The sequence below is a fragment of the Lutra lutra genome, chromosome 8, assembly GCF_902655055.1.
Source record: "Lutra lutra chromosome 8, mLutLut1.2, whole genome shotgun sequence".
NCBI classification, from domain to species: Eukaryota; Metazoa; Chordata; class Mammalia; order Carnivora; family Mustelidae; genus Lutra; species Lutra lutra.
In genome coordinates, this window is record NC_062285.1 from 37,548,929 (window position 1) to 37,573,112 (window position 24,184).

At 36.1% G+C, this 24,184-nt stretch overlaps 1 protein-coding gene across 9 annotated transcripts in view; it reads right to left on the minus strand.

The window, feature by feature from the left end:
- The window catches only part of ERC1 (ELKS/RAB6-interacting/CAST family member 1), a 559,355-nt gene that overhangs the window by 357,959 nt on the left and 177,212 nt on the right, over positions 1-24,184 (minus strand). For all 9 annotated transcript variants that reach the window (XM_047740148.1, XM_047740147.1, XM_047740146.1 and 6 more), the window contains 4 exons: positions 22,280-22,417; positions 20,174-20,314; positions 19,061-19,201; positions 8,660-8,853 (listed from right to left, as the gene is read on the minus strand). In XM_047740148.1, coding sequence (XP_047596104.1) covers positions 8,660-8,853; positions 19,061-19,201; positions 20,174-20,314; positions 22,280-22,417 — 614 coding nt within the window. The remainder of the gene's footprint in view (positions 1-8,659; positions 8,854-19,060; positions 19,202-20,173; positions 20,315-22,279; positions 22,418-24,184) is intronic.

Below are 24,184 nucleotides of genomic sequence, written 5' to 3' on the forward strand. Positions count from 1 at the left end.
GGCTTTTCCAAAAAGGTAAGAGTTAAAATGGGTCAGATTCCCAAAAATGAATACAGAAAAAGAAAATTTTAGTCAACGAGAAAAAAGTAAGAAAAAACAGATAAGAAAAAAGGATTCATCTTCTAATTTTGAGGTCAATTTTTTTTTTTTTAACAAAAACAGAGGTAATTCTCCTAAGACTATCAAACCAAAAATTTAAACTATCATCCTGTAAACTAGTTCACATTTCCCAAAGCATTTTGGGAAAGACAACTCCATTTTCATTATATAAATTTCAGACACCAGTAATCTTTAAAAGCCAATCAAAAACTCAAAAGGCCAAATCCTTGAGCAATGGCATTTAAGCCTAGCAACTATCTTCCCTATTTTTCCAAATACCACCAGAAAAATTCTTTCTCTTACATATACATCCATGCAAATAATACCCCAGACTATATCTCACTCCTGACAGGATAGGAAAACAATCCCAATTTTGCTGGTGTTCAAGCTCAGTTCAGTGCACTGATCTTGATGCACAGAAGTACAGATTTATCTCACTTATCAAAATGAGATTAAGTTACTACTTTAGCAGCTCAGACAGCTAATTCAGGGGTTAACTACCTTAAGCCTAAATTCTGAGAAAAGTGAGAACACTCTTGCTTTAAAAATAAAAATCGGGGTGGGGTGGGGGTACAAAATCAACTAAATCTTATGACTAGATATACTCCACTTTTAAAATAAAGCCAGTTGTTTATAAATCAGTACGTAATTCCCTTAGAGATAATATTATACATGCAGTTTAGGTTTTCTTGCTAGCCCACAAAATTTAATTTTACTCATGATGCAAGAGCCTCAAACTAATAGTTCAAGATGAGGGTCTAAAAAAGATGGTTAGCAAAAAAAAATAAAGTTAACCATCAAAAAGTGAAAAAACTAAGTTTCCTCCATTATAAGTCCTTATAGGACTTGCCTAATAATGTGTGTGTGTATATGTGTGTGTGTGAATGAATAAATAACAAAAAAGTTGTCTCCGATTCTCTTATTTCCTTAGAATGTTAGCAGTAGCAGTATCCTGGCTTTCCCTCTCTATTTCATGTCTCCACACCAGAGTTCCAGGACCTGAAATTAAAAGTCTAGGGTCCAAAATTACCTACTAGTGTTCCAACCAACTTCTCAAATCATTGTGATTTAACGCTGGTCTTAAAAATTAAAAGACCACACTGAAGAGTACAAAGTTCAAGAAGTCCCTTCTCTATGATAATCCTATATCCAGGGGTACATATTAATTGGGTACGCTGAGTATTCTCAGGAGAGCTCAACCAAACTTTACATTGAAACCTTATCACTGAAATTTCCAGCTACTACACAATTCATGGAAAGATGCCTCTGCTAGCACCATCACAAAGGAAAAGACAACAGCTGCTCTTTGTTGAAGTCTTAAGTCTTCTAGGGCCAGAAATATCTTTATTGAGTCCAAACTGACAGAAAGGCTAAATCAGACTGGAAAAACTGGCACCTGGTGACAAATCAACCAACATGCCAGTTGCAAAGTACCTGTCCTCTAAGACAGCATTCCAACACGTGGGAAAAGCCTTTGACCTCAGCAAGATCTTCAAGTGAACAGCCTCTGAATCATCCAGGTGTCTCCATCTTCCCCTTCTAGAAGGTAATCGCATTAATGAAAATCTGAACATAGGAGGTTAGGGGGGGAAAAGGAAGGAAAAGACTCTAGACTTCTGGAATTCTTAGGCACAACTCTATTATCACCTACTTACTTATGTGATAGAGGACCAGACATTTAATAATCTTTCTGTGCCTCAGCCTCATTATTTGTATTTGAAAAACTCTCTATATAAAGAACCCTTTCCAAAAACAAACAAAAAAGTCATGATGCAAGAAAGGGCAGCTAAAAAAAAAAAAAAGAAGAAGAAAGGGCAGCTAAAATTTACAAATACAACTATTAAAGTACATTAAAACTTTGGGGGAATCTTTCTAAGAAAAGTAAGATCTACCTGATAAATACCAAAAGGAAGACATGCAAGGCTTGCAGAGTTCCTACAGGAAATTTCCACCCAAAATATGTGCTAGTTTGCTTTTAATGTTTCCACTAAAGGACAGAAAAAGAATCAATCATTGAATACAAACAAGGTAAGAGTAATGCCTACATTTCAAAGTGAAATAAGGCCATTTCTGCCACAATAAAAATTTGTTTTTAAAAGGTCAAAATATATCCCTCTTTAAAACAGTTGCCTGATTGAAGGCAAAAATCTCCTGTATAATGAAGGCCCTTTCAAAAAGTGAAGGGACAAGATCTGTTCCAGGCATTTGGGTGAGGAGATGAAGTAAGAGAAGAGACAAAGAGAGGACTGAAACTAAGGTAAAGAAGTAAAAAGATTAACAAATGAAAAGATATATTATGCTCATGGGTTGAAAGAATTAATATTGTTAAAATGTCCATGCTATCCAAAGAAATCTACATTCAATGCAATCCCTATCAAAATAACAATGTATTTTTCTTTAAAAAAAAAAAAAAAAAAGGGGGCGCCTGGGTGGCTCAGTGGGTTAAGCCGCTGCCTTCGGCTCAGGTCATGATCCCAGGTCCTGGGTTCGAGCCCCACATCGGGCTTTCTGCTCAGCGGGGAGCCTGCTTCCTCCTCTCTCTCTGCCTGCCTCTCTGCCTACTTGTGATTTCTCTCTGTCAAATAAATAAATAAAATCTTAAAAAAAAAAATAACAATGTATTTTGCACAGAACTAGAATAATTCTAAAATTTGTATGAAAACAAAAAAGATCCTCAATGGCAAAAGCAATTCAGAGAAAAAACAACAAAGCTGGAGGTCTCACAAGCCCAGATTTTAAAGTATACAAAAAAGCTACAGAAATCAAAACAGTATAGCACTGGAACAAAAACAGACACATAGATCAATGAAAGAGGATGAAGAGCCATGAAATAAACCCACACTGACACAGTCAATTAATCTACAACAAAGAAGGCAAGAATACACAATGGGGAAAAGATATTCTCTTCAGTAAATGGTGTTGGGAACACCGAACAGCTACATACAAAAGAATAAAACCAGACTACTTTCTATCCCACATTTAAAAAAAAAAAACCTCAAAATGGATAAAAAAAACCTAAATGGTAAGACCTGAAACCATAAAACTCCTAAAAGAAACCATAAGTAATAAATACGTAGACATCAGTTTAGCGATATATTTTTTTGATCTGTCTCCTCTAACAATGGTAACAAAGGCAAAAATGAACTACTGGGACTATATCAAATCAAAGAGCTTTTGCATAGCAAGGGAAACCATCAACAAAATGAAAAAGCATCCTACTGAATGGGAGAAGATATGTGCAAAAGATCTATCTGATAAGGGACTAATATCTAGAACATATAAAGAATTCACACAAGTCAACCCCAGCAACAAAACTGAATTTAAAAAATGGGCAGAGGATGGAATAGACATGTTTGCAAAGAAAACATAAAGATGGCCAACTGACAAAAGATGTTCAATACCATGAATCATCAGGGAAATGCAGATCAAAACCACAGTGAGATATCACATCAGCCAGAATGGCAATCTCAAAAAAAAAAACACAAGAAATAACCAGTGTTAGTAAAGGTGTGGAGAAAAGGGAACCCCGGTGGGAATGCAAATTGGTATAGTCAATGTAGAAAACAATATGGAGGTTTTTCAAAAAGTTAAGAATAGAAATATTATGAGACCCAGTAATCCACATCTGGGTACTCACCCAAAGCAAACAAAAACACAAATTCCAAAAGATGTATGCACCCCTAATTTTGCTACAGCATTATTCACAAGAATCAAGATATGGAAGCAAGCTAAGTGCCCATCAACACATGGATTAAAAAGATGTGGTATATATTTTTTAAAGGAATATCTTACTCATTCATAAAAAGTAATAAAATCTTGCCATCTGGGACAACTGGATGGACCTAGATGGTATTATGCCAAGAGAAATAAGTCAAACAGAAAAGATAAATGCTACAACAACAACCAAAACAAATACCAAAAACAAAACAAACAAAAAACAGAAACAGACTCATAAATACACAAAACAAAATGGTGGTTGTCTAAAGGGAGGGGGAAGATGGAATGGGTGAAATAGGTGAAAGGAAAAAAAAGGTACAAACTTCCACCGTAAAAGAATTAAGTCATGGGAATGGAAAGTACAGCACGGGGAATACGGTCAATAATATAATAACTTTGAATGGTGACAGATGGTCAATATAATTACTGTAATAAGCATTTCATAATCTATATAAATGTCAAGTCATTATGTTGTTTACCTGAAACTAACATAAAATTGTATGTCAACTCTATTTCAGTTAAAATATATATATCAAAAAAACCAAAACAAAACAAAACAAAAAAAACCCAGAATAACTCACAGGTATAAGAACAGATTAAGTGGTTACCAGAGGTATGGATTGAGGGGGGATGAAATGGTTAAAGTTTGTCAAAAGGTATAAACTTCCTGGGGATCTAACATACAGCATGGTGACTATAGTTAACAATACTGTAGTATATGTAAAAGTTGCTAAGAGAATAAATCTTAAAAGTTCTCATCACATGAAAAAAAAATTTCTGTAACTGTGTACGGTAGAAGACGTCATTCACTGTAGTTATTGTGGTGATTATTTTGCAATCTACACAAATACTGAATCATTATGTTATATACCGAAATTAATACAATGTCATATGCCAACTATACCTCAATAAAAACAATTTCTTTAATTAAAAAACGTTTTAAACCATTATTGCAGAAGTCTGAAAAGATACTAAATCAGAATTCTATCAGCCTACAATATTTTGAACATTATGCCAAAGATCAGCCTCTCTAAAATAAATCTAAATAGAAACTCTACTATGATCATTTTAGAAGCAAAATTCTTAATTACATTCAGGGTTCCCGAGGCTAATCTAAATTGATCTACTTATATAAGGACAGGTAAAGCTCCAGGGTTTATTTATTTTTGTTTTTGTTCTTCCTTAAATTGATTTATTAAGACTATCCAAAATCACCAGGTGATAACTTCTTAAAATGTCAACTTGGCTGGGCTAAAGTGCCCAGATACTTAACTGAACACTAATTTAGATGTTGCTATGAAAGTATTTTGCAGATATAATTAAATCCTCTAATCCCTTTAAGTAAAGGAGATTATCCCAGATAATCAGAGTGGGTATAACTGAATCCTTTGGAAGGCCTCTAAAAGCAAGGCTGAGGTTTCCCCAGGAGAGAAAAAAAAATTCTGCCTGTGGACTTGGCAGAATTTTTGCCCATGCCCATGGGATTTCTTATACTGCTGATGACCTTCTCTTTCCGTTAGCTGGTCTCCCAGATTTCAGACTTCCTTTGACAGTCTCTCAGAATCATGCAAGACTACTCCTTGTAATAAATTTCTAGACATTATATATATGTATTTTCTACTACTTCTGCCTCTCTGGTTGCACTCCCAACTTAATCACACCGCAGTATAAAATATGAATTTAGAAGTAATACTTCTTATATTTAGTTGGGAAAATATTTTATATGTGCAGATATATATATATATATATATGAAGATATATATATTAATCCCTTTAAAGACTGCAGAGTGGGGGCACCTGCGTGGCTCAGTGAGTTAAGCCTTGCCTTTGGCTCAGGTCATGATCTCAGGGTCCTGGGATCAAGCCCCAGATCAGGCTCCCTGCTGGGCGGGGAGCCTGCTTCCCCCTCTCTCTCTCTGCCTGCCTCTCTGCCTACTTGTGATTTCTCTGTGTCAAATGAATAAATAAATAAATAATCGAAAAACTGCAGAGTGGTACAACACCGAGTCATCTTCTAACAGGAGCTACTATTGTTCTACAAGGGCAATGTAAGGGACTAACCATTTTTTTATCTAGATCACAAAGAATAGTCTGGGAATTCTTTGTGAGTTCTTTAATCTTGAAGATCCTTATGTAAGAAGTACTAGGAAATGTGCAAAACTTACTAAGAATTTTCTCTAGTTCAATTATTGTAACAGTTTTTTGGGGGGTTTTTTTTTGTTGTTGTTGTTGTTTTCATTTAGAAGGTTGCTAAACACCCCTAGGGAATGAATTCTACATCCTGAATTATGATGTAGCACTACTGTCACACTAGTAAGGGAACATAACTTAAAAGGGCATTCCAGCATTAGACGATGCTGGAATGGTCTAATGACAATCATAATCAAGACGATGACATCATAATCAAGACGACAATCAAAGACAAGGGCAATCATAATCAACAATACCAGAACCTTACCAGAGAGAACACGTACTTTTTCCACAAAACAAGTACCCAAGAATTACAGTTCAACTTGACACAAACTGGCTGTTCTTTAATTCTGATCAAGCAAAATTCCCAGCAAGCCTCAGCAGTAGCAGGAGCAGCAGGAGCAATTCAGTCTAGTATAGTACTGTAGCCTTACATAACACTCACTTTCCCAGGAAGTCCCAAACAAACCCCCCTGACGGTGCAGGGACAGAAACCTGGCGTGGAAGATACAAACTGCGGGAGAATGGCTTTCTGAGAAACAGCATGGCCAAGAGGGGAGACACACAGAGACCAAAACCCCAAAGGATTAGGACCATGATAATACAAATTAAAAGAAAGGTGAAGAAATTCAAATGATAAATTATGGGGAGACAGACACCCACACATTAGGAAACAGTGGAATGGCAACACAAGAAGCAAATGGTTAGTAAAGAAACATGGCAGCCACACACATGCACCTCAGTACCAAACAGGGGAACAAGAGGCATAATATAATCCTAACTGTCTGACTATTATTCAGATCTTAAACTATATAGCTGAGCAACAAATTATGAATCCAGGAGCAAAAACTGAGTTTTAAAAACTTTCCCTTTTTTGGTAGCCAAGAAACTTTGTGTCAAATCCTAAAACAAAATGACAATGCTGCCAGAGGCTAAAACTGTGCAATGCTTTTCAACCTTTTAAGTTATGTTCTATGGAAAGAGTAGATCACTTACAACTTTCTCAAAATATAAGAAATACAGTGGTTAATAAAAGCAATTTGTGTGCTTTGGGTATAAAATATAGATTTAATCCTATTTCTTACTGTCTTTCAAGTCACACCCAACTCCAAAAATCAGTATTAGGTCCAAAAATGAATCAAGAAGTTTTTCAAGCAAGCTGCCTGGAATAACAAGCAGTAATTTCAATGTAGATTTCTAATACAAGAAAACAAACCAAAAAATGAAACATGATCAAAGAATTTCTCTTCTGAAATATTAAAATATTTGGTGGGAAGTCACTAATCCATCAAAAGTATTACATTTTAAAACCTGTGCAGCACTGCTGATTTCAGGCCAACACAAAAACAGAGAGGCATGTGTTCATGTGAGTATGTAAGTGTGTGTGTGCTGGGGGACACACTGCAATACAAACATGAAAAAGGGCATACAAAAATGGGCATACAAAAATGCCCATACAAAAGGGCATACAAAAAGGGCATACAAAAATAAAATGAATAATCTCATTTTAAGACGGGTAATTTTTAATTCTGATCTAAAGATTCTATCCATTCGTCTTATCCAGAACCAGTAAATATGAATAGAGTTAATACCAAAAGTAAGAGGAATCTCATGAGTATGCAATCAGTATAGTGAAGAAAAATTGTGAGGGTTAGACTTTATTGTTTTAGTTTCTTGGGAACAGAATAATAGAAAAATCAATTCCACGGGGGATTATCAAATCTCCCAGTCACCCAAAAATTTTAAACTTAATAAACAACTTATGAAAGTCGTTTCTTATTTCCCAATCTTCAAGAACATGAAAATAAAATATTCCTAAGAATCAGCTCCAAGAAGCCACATAGGTTAATGACTTCATTCTGTCACTGTTGTCTCTATTTAGAAGAATATAGGCGATTAATGAAGTTCTACTAGAAGAACTACTTCTATGTACTTATAAATTTATGTTAAATACATGCTGTAAAAGAAGAGATCAAAAGGCATTTACTTAATCTTTAGTATAAAACACCCTAATTATGAAAGAAAGAAAGATAGATTCCAAGAAAGCTGTAGGGCTAGATCTGTAAACACAGCTCATTTTGAAGAATTCAAAGTCAAGACCCATAAAAATCATATCCAAGTCACTTAAATTATCCTCAAAATGTCTCTTCTTCTAAATTTGACCTAGGGACTGATGTAACAGCCGGCTTCTCCACAATACGAACTGTGTAAAGTCTAAAAATTCACAGCCAAAAGGAGCATTGGGCTCAATAAAAAAAATCTAAGCCAATGAAAAAATATTACCTCCCTGAACTTGAGGTTCATTTGCTCTGTGGATAATAAAGTAATTAAAAAGCAAGTAGCTACTTGCACTCTCATGATTAGCTGGTAGAAAAGTTTAACTTCTCCACTGATGAATACTTTCTTACTTTCCAATCAATGATGCTGATGTCCACAACTTCTTAATATATCCCCATTTGTTGTTGCCTTTCAGATGCTGCAGCAATAAATTTACAATGACTCGGAATAAAAAGTTAATAAAAATAATAATACAAGAACCTAAAGTCCAAGAGGCAGATATACCGAACAAGTATGCCCCCAGAAGTATAGTTTTAAAACCATACTTTAACCTTTCGAACATAGTAAATCCACCATTCAGCTTGCCTATCCTTACCTTTCCAACTCTGCAATCTTCTTATCTTTGTCATTCTTCTCATTTTCCACTTCCTTCAAGATTTCCAAGAGGCGGTCAACTTCTGCCTGGGCCTTGCTAGATTCATCTTTATACCTGGCAATCTCTCTCTCCAACTGCTGTATTCGGTCACTCATCTCTGGACTGGCTCTGGCTTCCAGTGTTGCCTCATGTGCCTTCAAAGAAAAGTGTTCAAATACTATCAGACATATATAGTGGCAGCAGGCAAACCATGTCCCAAAGGACCATCTGTATTTCAATTTAAATAGAGAATTATCAAATATCTAATAGCTAGTCTTCAATTTATGAAGTTTTTCCCTGCTTAAATATTACATAGACAAAATATTAGTAATAATTTGAGAAATAATTATCATGGATTTCAAATGGATTTGTGTTTAGATGTACTACTGTACATATCTGAATATTAGGCCAAAAATCATATGACAAGACACGTTTTTTTTTAGTCTAAGTGAGACATTCAGACAAGCCATTAGACTGCTATTCATCTGTTACTGATCTCCCTCAAAAAGGCATTGCCAGAGATTCACTGTTGATGTTACTATAACCAATGTCAAGGCTGGGCTCTAATTCCCACTTGACCCTTACTTCCCTTCCCTTTTCCTTATACTGCTTTACCAAGCATGTATGAATCATGCTTATGTATTAATGAAATATTCATATTCATACATGTATGACTACCCTGCTCTGCGGGAAGCATGCTTCTCCCTCTCCCACTCCCCGTTTGTGTTCCCTCTCTTGCTGTCTCTCTGTCAAATAAATAAATAAAATCTTTAAAAAATATATTAAAGGGGTACATATATATTGCTAGGAAATACTTCAGAAAGCACTGATGCAAAATACCTTAAGTAAAAGAGAAATGTTCCCATAAATTGGGCTAATGCTTTGTCAAAGCAAAAGTTGTACTTCTAAGATCAAAACCTTTACCAACATCTTTTGTTTCAGGTTTAATCAGTTAGGAAAATCCAGTTACTAACAGTGGCCTTTAAAAATGACTCCACTGGCAGACATGTATTTTAATGTGTCAGCAAAATTCTAACCTAAACTGGTATGGTTAAAAGCCACAACAGAGTAAAATCTAGAGGAAAGAGAGGCAGCCCTAATGAACGAATGAACTCATTTAAGAATAGAACAATGCAAAAGCAGCAGAAAAGCAAACACTTCCCAAGCCTGGGAGAAAATTTTGATCTTATAAAAACTTTCCCAATATTCTTTAGAAAGGAGTCATTTTTTAAAAATCTATAGAGTTCCTACTTGAGGAAGGGATAGAGAAAGTGAAGTGTGTTCATTTTCTACAGAGTAGTAAAAAACCACTCATACAAAATACAGAAAAAACACCAACCAGGGCTTTCTGGCACTACTCTGTCACCTCACTTACTGGTCTCAACGGGGGGCTTAATACTATTTCAGGATCCTAAAGCGGGGGAAAGTGTCAGTAAGAAAAGAAGAAAAAAACATAGAAGGAAATGGTATGGTGTAAGAAAAGAACAAGAAAGAGAATGAAAAGTAAAAGATAAAAATATGTATTTTTAAAAACTTGCAACAACAAAATCCTCCAGAAAGAGCTATTTCCCCCCCTCCCCAGAGGAAAAAAAAAGAATTCAGCATTTTTTACAGTTCTAGTAACTCAGAAGTTCAATTTCAAGGCTTTCCTTAATAATTCTGAGGTTATCATCTCATGCTGAAGGCATAAAATATGGAAATACACATACAGGATATAAATTCCTAAGCTAGAAGTATTTCTGTTCCATTTCTATTCTGTTCTACTTTTGTGCTAGTACCATACTGTTTTGATCACTATAGCCTTGTAACAGAACTTTAAGTCCAGAATTGTGATGCTTCCAGCTTTGCTTTTCTGTTTCAAGACTGCTTTGGCTATTTGCGATCTTTCATGATTCTATACAAATTGTAGGACTGTTTGTTCTAGTTCTGTGAAAAATGCTGGTGGTATTTTTTTTTAAATATTTTATTTCTTTATTTGAGAGAGAAAGACCACAAAGGTGGGGAGGGGTGAAGGGAGAGGAAGAGTCAGACCCTCTCCCTGCTGAGCCGAGAGCCCCCTGTAGGGCTCAATAACATGATCCTGGGATCATGACTTGAGCTGAAAGCAGATGCTTAACCACCTGAGCCACCCAGGTGACCCTGCTGGTGGTATTTTCATAGGCACTGCATTAAATGTATAGATTGCTTTGGGTAGTACAGATGTTCTAACAATAGTTGTTCTTCCAATCCATAAGTATGGGATGTCTTCCCATTTCTTTGTGTCATGGGTTCATTCCTAAGGATCTTAACTGTTGTCGGTACAACTATAAATAGGACGGATTCCTTAATTTCTCTTTCTGTTGCTTCATTATTGGTGTATAGAAATACAACAGATTTCTCAACGTTTATTTTGTATCCTTGAGACTTTACTGAATTCATTGATCAGTTCTAGCAGTTTTTTCATGGAGTCTCAGATTTTCTACACGAACTATCACATGATCTGCAGATAGCGAAAGTCTGACTTCTTTCTTACCAGTTTGGATGCCTTTTTTTCTTTTTGTTGTCTGATTGCTACAGCTACTACTTCCAGTGCTACGTTAAAGAACTGCAGTGAGTGTAGACATCTATGTCTTATTCCTGACTGTAGAAGAGGAAAAGCTCTCTGTTTTTCCTCACTGAGGATAATATAAGCTGTAGGATTTTTGTATAAGCCTTTATTACACTGAGGTATACTCCCTCTAGATGTACTTTGTTAAGGCTTTTTATTCATGAATGGATGTTATACTTTGTCAAATGCTTTTTCTCCATCTACTCAATTGATCATATTGTTCTTTTTGTTAACGTTGTGTATCACATTGATTGATTTGTGAATGCTGAACCACCCCTGCAAACCAGGAATAAATGCTACTTGACTGGGTGAATGTTTTTTTTTAATGCACTGTTGTGTGGTTTGCTAGTGTTTTATTAAGAATTTCTGCATCCATGTTCATCAGGGATACTGGCCTGTAGTTCTCTTTCTTCATGGAGTCTTTATCTGGTTTTGGTATCAGGGTAATGCTGGCCTCATAGAATGAATTTGGAAGTTTTCCTTCCTTCTCTATTTTTTGGAATAGTTTGACAAAAAAAAAAAAAAAAGAGAGAGAGAAAGAGAAATAAGTATGGTGGGGATGTACAGAAAAGAGAACTCTTATACACTATTGGTGGAAATGGAAAACAGTATGAAGCTTCCTCAAAAAGTTCAAAACAGAACTACCATATGATCCAGGAATTCTGCTTCAGAGTACACATCCAAAGGAAACAAAATCACTATTGAAAAGATTATCTGTACTCCCATATTCACTGCAGCATTATTTATAGTAGCTAAGACAGGAGTCAACCTAAACATCCACTGATGGATGAATGGGTAAAGAAGTCACGGTACATATACAGAATGGAATACTATTAACCCATTAAAAAAGAAGGAATTCCTTCCATTTCTAACAACATGGATGAAGCTTCAGGGTATTAGGCAAAATGAAGTATGTCAGAGAAAGAGAAATATTATATGCTCTCACTTATATATGGAATCTAAACAATTGAACTCAGACAAATAGAGAACAGATGGTTGGTTACCTGGGCAGGGAGAGGAGTATGTGAAATGGATCAAAGTGGTCAAAGAGTATAAACTTCCAATTATAAACCAGTAAGTTCTCAGAATGTACTACACAGCATGGTGACTATGGTTAACAATACTGTTCAATTTGCAAACTGCTGAGAGAGTAAATCTTAAAAGTTCCCACAAACAAAAAATAAAAGTTTCTATATAAAAAAAACAAACAAAAATAAATAAATCTACAAATAAGCTATAAAACAAAACAAAACAGACGCTAATATAGAAAACAAAGACAACACAATCCTAGGCCTGATAATACAAAATAGTCAAGTTCATTTGACATCTAGTAGAACTAAAAAAGCTATGTGAGACGTGTACTGAGGGCGCCTGGGTGGCTCAGTCACTTGCGCCTCCAACTCTTGATTTCAGCTCAGGTTGTGATCTCAGGGTCCTGGGTCAAGCCCTGCATCAGGCCCCCTGCTCAGCAGGGAGTCTGTTTATTTCCCTCTTCCTCCACCCCTCCCCAGAGTCATACAGATATGCACCCCGCCAATAAATAAATAAATAGCCATGTATGTTGTTAATTTGACCTCTGTGATACAATTTCAAATTCCCTGAGATAGGTAACCTACTGATTTCATAAATATTTATGTGTTAGTTAATAAAACTAAAGTTGATTCCCAGATATAGGCAATAATTCTATTTTTATTTTAGGTTTTAGATGTTATTCTAAATAGCAAAATTCACATATATACCTTCATGAAACAAGAATGTATAGGCCTGCTCCATATGAAAAACTGCTGTAACTTCAGCTCCAACAGGTAAAAAGTCTGTAAGTGATGACTTAGTAGTAGTGATGACTACCATTTTTTTTAAAGATTTTATTATTTATTTGACAGAGAGAGAGATCACAAGTAGGCAAAGAGGCAGGCAGAGAGGGGGCGGGGAAGCAGACTCCCCACCAAGCGGAGAGCTGGATGTGGGGCTCGATCCCAGGACCCTGGGATCATGACCTGAGCTGAAGGCAGAGGATTTAACCCACTGAGCCACCCGGTGCCCCATCACTACCATTTTTAAAATAAGAAAAAGTTAAAAAACTGAAAATCAATTACTTTTCTGGGACCCATCAGAGAACTAAGGTCAAAGGGCAAACTACATCTTCAAAATCAAAAGAGTCATAGTTGAGATCTACCCACCTAGAGCAAAGCTGTTGGTAGGAACACTTCAATGGTGACTTTGAGGAATTACTAGAGGCTGAGTGTGGATGAGCATGACAGTGAGCATGACAGTCCTAGAAGCCGCAGTTTTAGGGCAAACTCACCTTATTTTAATGGACTTTACATCCAGAAACCCCACCAGGTTCTCAAAGTGAAGAATTGACAGAAATCCCTTTGGGTTCTGGTAAGGCTGTGGGCAGCAGTAATTGTGAAATATGCCCAACCTATCCTCTACCGAAACGCAGAGTCTCCAGGAGCAAAGATTTTAACAGAGTTTAATCCCACCTGGCAGATAGGCATTTCTCCCATTCTACGCCCTCTAGCTAAGGGGGAAAACCTTTGTGAAGGTCACAGCCAGGGACAGAGGCTCATAAAAGACCAAAGACTTAATCACAAGACTATAGAAAGTTTATCTTCCCCCACATCTTACTACCACACCAATAGGGCTCCAGTATAATAACAAAGGGTAACAGCTGAAAGAGCTACAAGATGCAAACTCTTTCTGAAGAGAGAAACCCTAAGTAACAGAGATGAGAATACTAGAGGAATTTGAAGCCTTTGGCACCTACAGCTACAGCAAACATTAAATATAGCTCAACTCCTAGCCAGATTAAAACCTTACACATAGGCCTATTTACCCACTATCTAATACAACATACCTGTCTTTCAACAAAAAAATTATAAGGTGTGCTAAAAGAAAAGACACAGTCTGAAAAGACAGAGGAAACATAAGAACCTGACTCAGATATCTGACAATGATGTTGGAATTAATCAGACATGAAATTTAAAATAACTGATTAACAGTTAAGGTCTCTAAGGGGGAAAGTAGGCAATATCAAAAATAGATGGGTAATACAATCAGAGAGGTGGACACTCTAAGAAAGACTCAAAAGGAAATTCTAGGTATAAAAAACACAAGAAAAATTAATGCCTTTCATGGACCCTTTAGTAGACTGGATATGGTTGAAGAAAGAATCAGTAAGCTTAAAGACAAGTCAACAGAAACTTCCCAAAATGGAGGCGCCTGGGTGGTCAGTTGAGTGTCTGGCTGCAGCTCAGGTCATGATCTCAGAGTTCTGGGATTGAGCCCCACATTAGGTTCCCTGCTCAGCAAGGAGTTTGCTCACCCCTCTCCCTCTGCCCCATCCCCTTCTGCTTGTGCTCTCTATCAAATAAATAAAGTCTTAATGAAAGAAAGGAAGGAAGGAAGAAAGAAAGACAGACAGACATAGGGAGGGAGGGATTTCCCAAAATAAAACGAAAAGAGAAAAAAAAATAATAAAAAGAACAGTACAGAACATTTAGGAACTATGGAGCAATTTCAGAATGTGCAACATACACATAATTGGAATATGAAAAGGAAAAGAAAGAAGAAGAAATATTGTAATTAATAATGGCTGAGAATTTTCCAAAATTATGGATACACACCAAATCAGGAAGTTCAGAACACCAAGCAATATAAATTCTATACATCTATACACAGACACACCATATTAAAAATGCAGAAAATGAAAGACAAAAAAGCTTAAAAGAAGTCAGAGGGGGAAAAAACACCTTGTCTATAGAACAACAATGTTAAGAACTACAGTAGACTTCTCATCAGAAATGGGGCGTCTGGGTGGCTCAGTGGGTTAAGCCGCTGCCTTCGGCTCAGGTCATGATCTCAGGGTCCTGGGATCGAGTCCCACATCGGGCTCTCTGCTCAGCAAGAAGCCTGCTTCCCTCTCTCTCTCTCTCTCTCTCTGCCTTCCTCTCCGTCTACTTGTGATTTCTCTCTGTCAAATAAATAAATAAAATCTTAAAAAAAAAAAAGAAATCACTTAAGAAGAAAGCAGAGTGAAACCTTTAAAGTGTTACACAGAAAAAACCCCACCAATCTAGAAACCCATGTCCAGTGTTGTTATCTCTCAAAAGTGAACAAGAAGTAGAGATTTTCTTAAACAAATAAAAACTAAGAAATTCATAGCCAGGAGACCTACCCTGCAAAAATATATTAAAAGAAATTCTTCAGAGGGTACCTGGGTGGTTCAGTTGATTAAGCATCTGACTCTTGATTTTGGCTCAGGTCATGATCTCAGGGTTGTGAGATGGAGCCATGCTCTGGGAGTGCAGCCTACTTAAGAGTCTTGCTCTCCCTCTGCTACCCCCCAACTCATGTGCTTTCGCACTCTCTCTCTCTCTCTCTCTCTCTCAAAAAAAAAAAAAAAAAGTTTTCAGGCAGAAATAAATTATATAGGTCAGAAACTCACATATATATAAAAAAAGAGAACTGGAGAAGGAATAAAGCTAAAACTACATTTTTTTATTATTCTTATTCTTCATCTAGAATTACTTGAAAGGTAATACTTTCAAGTAATAACAGTAATGTACTGGGTGATTATTGTACATGGATAAATGAAATGAATGATAACAGTGTCATCAGGAAAGGAAGGAAGGAGCTGGAAGTATTCTGCTGTATGTACCTGCATGACACATATATTGGGATAACATTTTTTGAAAATGAATTTAGATTAAAAATGTTTACAGCATTTTTTTTTGATATGACACCAAAAGCACAGAAAACAAAAGCAAAAACAGGTAGACTGCATCCAACTAAAAAGCTTCTATACAGCAAAGAAAACTATCAACAAAATAAAAAGGCAACCTACGGAATGGGAGAAAATATTTGTAAACCTTATAGCTGACAGGGGGTTAGTATTCAAAATATGTAAGGAACTCATACAACTTAATAGCACAGATACAAATAATACAAATAATCCCATTAAAATGGGTGAAGGTGGGGCGCCTGGGTGGCTCAGTGGGTTAAAGCCTCTGCCTTCGGCTCAGGCCATGATCCAAGGGTCCTGGGATGGAGCCCCGCATCAGGCTGTCTGCTCAGCAGGGAGCCTGCTTCCTCCTCTCTGCCTGCCTCTCTGCCTACTTGTGATCTGTCAAATAAATAAATAAAATCTTAAAATGGGTGAAGGACCTGAACAGATAGATAACTCTTCCAAAGAAGACAGACCAATGGCCAAGAGGTACATGAAAAGTAGTAGCTCAACATCACTAACCATCAAGGAAATGCAAATCAAAACTATAGAGAGATAACAACTAACATCTGTTAGAATGTCTAAAAGTCATCAAAAAGACTAGATGGGTGGCTGGGTGGCTCAGTGGGTTAAGCCTCTTTCAGCTCAGGTCACGATCTCATGGTCCTGGGATCGAGCCCCACATGGGGCTTTCCGCTTGGCAGGGAACCTGCTTCCCCCCCTCTCTCTGCCTGCCTCTCTGCCAACTTGTGATTTCTCTCTGTCCAATATATAAGTAAAATCTTTAAAAAAAAAAAAAAAAAGACTAGAAATAAGAGTTGGGAAGAGTATGAAGAAAAAGGAACTCTTGTACCCTGTTGGGTGCGAATGCAAATTCATAAAGCCATTATGAAAATAGTATGACGACACCTCCTCAGAAATTCTTAAATGGAGCTACTATGTGATCCAGCAACCAAAGGAAATGAAATCACTATCTCAAAGAGATACCTACACTCTCATGCTCATTGCAGCATTACTCACAAGAGCCAAATACTGAAAGAATCTAAGTGTCCATCACTAGATAAATGGATAAGGGAAATACAATGTGTGTGTGTGTGTATACTGAAATATTATTTAATCATAAAAATAAAGGAAATCCTGCCATATGTGACAACATGAATGAATATGGGGGACATTATGCTAAGTGAAATTAAGCTAAACACAGAAAGACAAATACTACATGATCTCACTTATATGTAGAATCTAAAAAAGTGGAATTTATAGAAGCAAAATAGAATGGTGGTTGTCAGGAGCTGGAGGGTGGAAAAGTGAGGACATGCTGGTCAAAGGAAGGGTACAAATTTTCAGTTGTAAGATCAATAAGCTCCGGGAATTTAACATTTAGGATGGTGACCATACTTACTAATACTGTATTGTATACTTGAAATTTGCTAATAAAAAGTAATATAAAATAGTAATATATGAAGTAATAAATGTGTTAACTAGTTTGACTGTGGTCATCACTTCACAATGTATACACAAATCATCATGTTGTACACCTTAAATATATACAATTTTTAGTTGCTAATTATATCTCAATAAAGTTGGAGGATAAGTCAAAAATGTATATGGCAAACTCTAGGGTAATCACTTGAGAAGAATTAAGAAATATAACTGATATGCTAAAAGGAACAAGAAAATGGAATTATATAAAATGCTCAATTAAAAGAGGGGAGAAAAAGCACAAAACAAATGAAACATATGGAAAACTAAAGTAACAACCTCCCTATTGGAGTTGGGCATTGTGGAAGTAGTATAATAGGAAAACATCACTAATGAATTAAAATGAAAGAAACAATAATCCAGAATGAAACAAGGGAAAATATGAAAAGAAAACTGGCCATTAGTAAGATAAATAAATCAAAGTAGAGGAAAGCCAACAACCTCCTCTACCCAAAGATAACTTTAATTTTTCTCATAAGCCTAAATATAAAGTCCAAGATATAAGAGACTATGGTAACAAAGAGGTTAAAAATAAACAAACAGAAGAAAATGTGGGATTGTCACGAACAAGGGAGTTAGGATATTAATGAATAATACCACTCTCGATAGTCCTCTATTACATAAAATACATATAAGCAGCTTCATCTTTGATATTCAGGTATAAAATAAAAAATTACCTCCACCTTTTCAGTGAGGAAAAATAGCCAGCCATCAAATCTGAATTGGTCATAATCAAAATATGCAATCTCACAAATAGAATTCTCCTACTTATTCACGAGTAACTTTAAGATATTAGATTTTCTTTCTTTCTTTTTCTTTCACCCAAAAGGTAACACTTTAAAGTAATGACAGTAATGTACTGGGTGATTATTGATTTTAAACATGATTTTACTTCTGACATACCCTACGTGTAAGAGTATCATGCTGAATACACCCAATATATGGAAGGAGAACAAGACTTAAAGTGTCGAGACTAGGCTGCACCCTTTCTCATTAGTCATTAATATTGAGTTGGCCTCAATAGTTGAGGCCAACTGAACTGGCCTCAGTTAATGTAACTGCTCAAACTGTAACTATAAACTGCTCAGAGTTGGCAGCTCAGAGATTAAAAATATGAAAGTGTTTTTAAAACTATAAACTGTCATATAAATCTTAGAGGGAAAAAAATCAAAAAAATGGAAAACAAATATATGTCCCACATCCTAATACTTGCCAGCATGGGTGACTATCATTGCTAAATTACCTCCTTCTAGGAGGCTTAATGCTAATGGAAGGAACATATCAGAAAATTAAGATTTTTACACTGTCTTATACTTTGTCCATAAAGGGGCTGCATTTTTTTAATCTTTCTCTGATCTGTCAATTCTCTAAGATTTTGAGGATTCTCAGTAGTAAAATCAAACAAGACAAGAACATTAAGAGAACTGATGAAGGTATAAATGATATTTTGAACTATGGGGGAATATTACACCATTGGCAACTTATTACACATTGAACACTACAGAGCTCTCTACTACGTTCTTATTTAAAGCAAAGCAAGAAAAGTGGAAAAATTTTCTTTAACCTTTTTCAATTGTGATTCCATTTTCAGACACTCCTCCTTCTTCTGTTCCAAAGCAATCTCCAGTGTCTTAAGCCGTGAGTCCTTTTTCAGTCCTGAGGAAGCCAGCGAAGAAGCATGCTCTTTCAGATCCAAGAGTGAAGCCTGAAAGAAGCAAAACACGTCTAGAATAAATACTCAGTATAAACAAAATGGAAATGTAAATTTTAAAATGTATTATCTTGGTGGCTTGTAGTTGCTCTTTATTACTATATACTGACACTTCCATTTCAAGAACATTCATGAAATGTAAAACAGTGTCAGCTTCAGCTTTTGAGTCCTAACTAAAGTAAGCTTAATTCCCAAGAAATACCAACTGAACCGTGATTTAAAGAGTTCTATCAATACATATCCATTCCCATAAAATAAATGGAAGTAGATCAAGTTCCATGAATGAAACTAGTCATTAGCAGTAGTACTCACTACTAGTTACTGCAGTAGCTACACTGACTTAAATATAAAATACTTTTCCCTCTTAAAAGGAAAGTTCCACTAGAAACTTAAATTTCCATGAACTGTCTTAAAGATAACTAGAAATAAAATCCAAGAGTGCCCCTAAAGCTCAGGCATTATTACATGATCACAGGCAGTATTTTTTACTATTTGGGTCACATTAACAGGACCTTCCAAAAGCAAGACCAAAATATGCTAAGTAACCTAATTAGTCAGCAATTACTTATGATTTCTCTGCCAATACTGAGATGCACTTTAAGAGATATTATAAATACACAGCCCTCCGTTACATAAACTTTCGTTCATCACCCTTCTTACATTAGCATAGCATTTCCATGTGTGATAGCTTCAGTTATGTTAGGATCTATAAAAATGTCATTAACGAATAAGAAACCAACTTACAACATATTGAAAAAGCTAAAGACTTAGGAAATGAATGATCCAATCTATTATGTCTCTGCAGAGCTTCCCAAAATTCCCCTTAATGTCTTCTGAAAAGCCCTGCTATAAGAATATAAGGAAAATCTTCTATCAAATACATTTTTTCTGCATTATGTAAACACCAACAACATATACATACAATGCACTAAGCAAACCAAATCATTCTATTTTGGTGATCTTAACCTCTTTTTCTGAGAGGTCGCCTTGCAATAAGCTGACTTTTTCTTTCAAGTCTTTAAGATCTTTTTTGTAGTTATCAATTTCCTCTTGCTTCTCTCGTTCATCTCTGTCCCGCTGCTCCTTTAAGCGTTCAATTGTCCGCTCCTGATGAGAGAACACATCAATATGTAAGAAAATTCCTTTCAACTTATATTATATGACCCTAATTCAGCTTTCAGCTGATAAAATTTCACATTTTCATGCTCCATTCAAAAGACAGGGATAAGCTGTTAATAATCAACTTTTCAAGGAATTCACCCTTCCTACCTCTCTTGCAATAACAAAGATGTAGCTTTGCTCTTTTGATTCCCCTAGGTTTCTTTTCCTATAATCTCAAATAGTATTAGAAGTCCTTAAAGTAACCTTTTGGAAAAATCCCCTCTATTCAATTCCCAGTAACAAAAAGTTAACACACACACACACACACACACCTAAGAGTGATAAATAACACATATTTTTTATATGTAATTCACATGTTGCCCACAGACAATAGAAACAACTCACAATTTGCATACCAAAAAGGGAAGAGATTTGGGAGATTATGATATGTTGAATTAAAGCATAAAAAAGGGGCGGGGGATAAGACGGGGCACCTGGGTGGCTCAGTCAATTAAGTGTCTGCCATCAGCGCAGGTAATGATCCCAGGGTCCTGGGATCGAGTCCCACATTGGGCTCCCTGCTCAGTGGGGAGACTGCTTGTCTCTCTCCTTCTGTCCCTCCCACCCTCACCCTTCCCCTGCTTTCTCGGTTTTCTATCTCTCTCTCAAATAAATAAATAAATAATCTTTTTTTAAAAAGGGTGGAAGGACAGTCCATTAAAACTTCTGTCAACAGGGGCACCTGGGTGGCTCAGTGGGTTAAGCCGCTGCCTTCGGCTCAGGTCATGATCTCAGGGTCCTGGGATCGAGCCCCGCATCGGGCTCTCTGCTCAGCAGGGAGCCTGCTTCCTCCTCTCTCTCTACCTGCCTCTCTGCCTGCTTGTGATCTCTCTCTGTCAAATAAATAAATAAAATCTTTAAAAAAAAAAAAAAACTTCTGTCAACAGATACTTGGTAAGTCTGAAAGTTGAAGCAATTTAAGTATATTTCTGGTTATTATTTCTGACTATATCCAGGGATCAAGCCTTGATCCCTGGCACATAGCCTGAAGCATTGCGAGTCCAAGAGACTTAAGGAACAGTGACCCTATTCCTTTAAAAAAATCCAATTACAATGCCCCACCAAGATTCCTTAAACCTCCTTCTAAGACATTAACAACTAACTGGCTTGGCCACTTCTTTATTATGTCAACCATTCCTGAAAAATTAGGTTTGCTCACAAACGCAAAATGAAGTAGCTAGGCCAAGACTAGAAAAACAACAAGTGTGTTTCTGTTAATAACTAAAATCCCAGATTTTATTAGGTACCACCATGGTACAGTAAAGGAGAATTAATTATATACTGCTTCCTAATGGTCAATGTCTGATATTTCCACATCCCCACATTCTAACAGATGAGATAAATAAAAAGTACTTTTCTTTTCATTCAGGAGACAGTATGTGGGAACTTATGGCTTAGTCTTTAGAAATTTCAGCCACTGCGGGCACCTGGGTGGCACAACTGGTTAAGAGTCTGACTCTTGGTTTCCACTCTGGTTATGATCTCAGGATGGTGAGATGGAGCCCTCCATCAGGCTCCTAGCTCAGCTTGAGTTTATTTCTCCCTCTCCCTCTGCCCCTACCCCCCTCTATTAATATTTAATATTTACATTAATAGATATTTAATATATCTATTAAAAGAAGAAAAAAGAGGAAGAAAAGAAGAAGGAAAGGAGAGGGGAAAACTTCCAGCCACTACCCTCCAGTGCGAAATCCATCTTGCCTAGCAACAGATGCTTAAGTTGACAAAAACAAAATGGCTTTTCTATCCCTTTATACTATCTACAACAGCAATAGTACAGAAAACTCTTTTCTCTTTTGCCCTAAGGGATTTCTTCTGCCTTTTAAATCCAAGTCTCATTACTAGAGAAATTTAACATTAATGAGAAAGAAGAGCAAATGTGTCTACAAAGGGTCCAAACCAGTTACTCACTTTCTCTGCAAGGGCCTCCTCCAAAGTTGTCAAGGCAGTGTCGGTGTTGGTAGTGTCAGCCTGCAAGGATTTGACCCGTTCTTTCAAGCTGCTCATTTGCTTTTCCTTATCTCTAAGTTGCTCTTGAAGATTTTCAATCTATGTGTGGGGAGAAAAAGGAAATTAAGAGAAATACAAATAGTCACAATAAAAATCATTTTACGTTGGAAATAGATCAGGGTTGTCTCTGAATGTGTGTTCCACAGAAATAATTTAATACTAAGGGTATCCAAACTGAATGCAAAATTTAAAAGATAGAATTTAGAGCCAGAACACAGAAAAGACAAACATGTAGCTATGGACATATATGCATATATATAAATCTCTCAAAAAATAAGGAAAGTAGCTAGAGAGAAAAGAGCCAACATTTAGAGATGGGATTGAGAGTGGAAAGATAGGAAAGACAAGAGAAATGGGATAACTTCAATAATGACACTGTAAATCACTTCACAGTGAATTGAGGATTACAGCAAGATAGTAAGAAAGACAAATCAGCTCTATAAAGAAAAACTGTTCTTAAATGCTAGTGTAAAAATATATTTTATATCACCTTTTATCTAAACATGAAACATTTTCAATGAAATTCCTTATTGTAGATATTCATTCCTTCATACACATCTATATGCATTCATTTACTCAAGGAGGTATTTACCAAATTCTTTATTATATTGCAAGGCACTATTGGGTACAAAGAAAAATGAATAGACCGTGTTTTATTATAAGATGGTAAGAGAACTCACCATTATGTAGCTGAATACCAAGCTATGGATGGTCTGTGTGCAATCTAAAGAGCACAAATTTTATTCTAGACAGATGGGAACCATTAGGTATATTTAAGCAAAGAAATGATCTGGTAAGTTCTGCATTTTAGACAGATAATTCTGATGGTTCTGGAGAAAAAAATTTAAGGGACTTGTATAGAGACATGGAAAATAATTAGAGTTTATCAATCCCCCAAGAGATACTGAAGATTAAATGAGCTAAGAGAGATGGAAAAAAAAGGGTTGGTTTGAGAAACATTATAGAGACAGGATGTTATCGTGGGAGGTTAAAGTACATATAATGAAAAACACTGAGAAAAAAAAACATGAAGGAATTGTAGCGAGATAGTCTTAATAAACTAAAAGAAAATAAGGCAATTACTGTAGATCTCACAAACTTCATTCATTCATTCAACACATACTTGAGCTCTTGCTATGTGCCAGAAACTTTTCTCAGTGTTGAGAATATAGAAGTAATCAAAACAGACAAAAATCCCTATCCTCAAAGAGGTAACATCCTAGTACAGCAGACATTAAATGAATGAAATAAACACAGTATGTAAGCTAGAGATAAGTACTATAGAGAAAAATCAAGCAGAGATATAAATTAGTCCACTCTTAAACTAATATTAGAGCGAGCTGGTTTATTTTACATGGTTTTCAAAAAGCAACATAAATATTATCTCCTTTGAAAAGATCTCCTTGAGAATAAAATGCTCTTTATACTCAATCACACATATACATGTTACATATACATACACAGACTCTCTCCATTCTTTCATCTATCTATACGTTTACCACCTTTATCTCTATTTATCTCATCTACATTATAACACTAATCCCTGACCATATTGTAATTCTTTGATACATGTCTCTACAAGTAGACTGGATCCTGCCCCTCATATGTGGCATACACTAGGTGTATAATAAGTATCAGTTCATTAATCAGTAAATGAATAATATATAAGCTTAGACTTCTAGAAACTGTATTTAGGCATACACATAAACTCCTGCCAAGAATGGAACAACAAAAGAAGTCTAGATACTGGCTAAGAGACACATAAAAAGGCGCTCAATATCACTCATCATCAGGGAACTACAAATC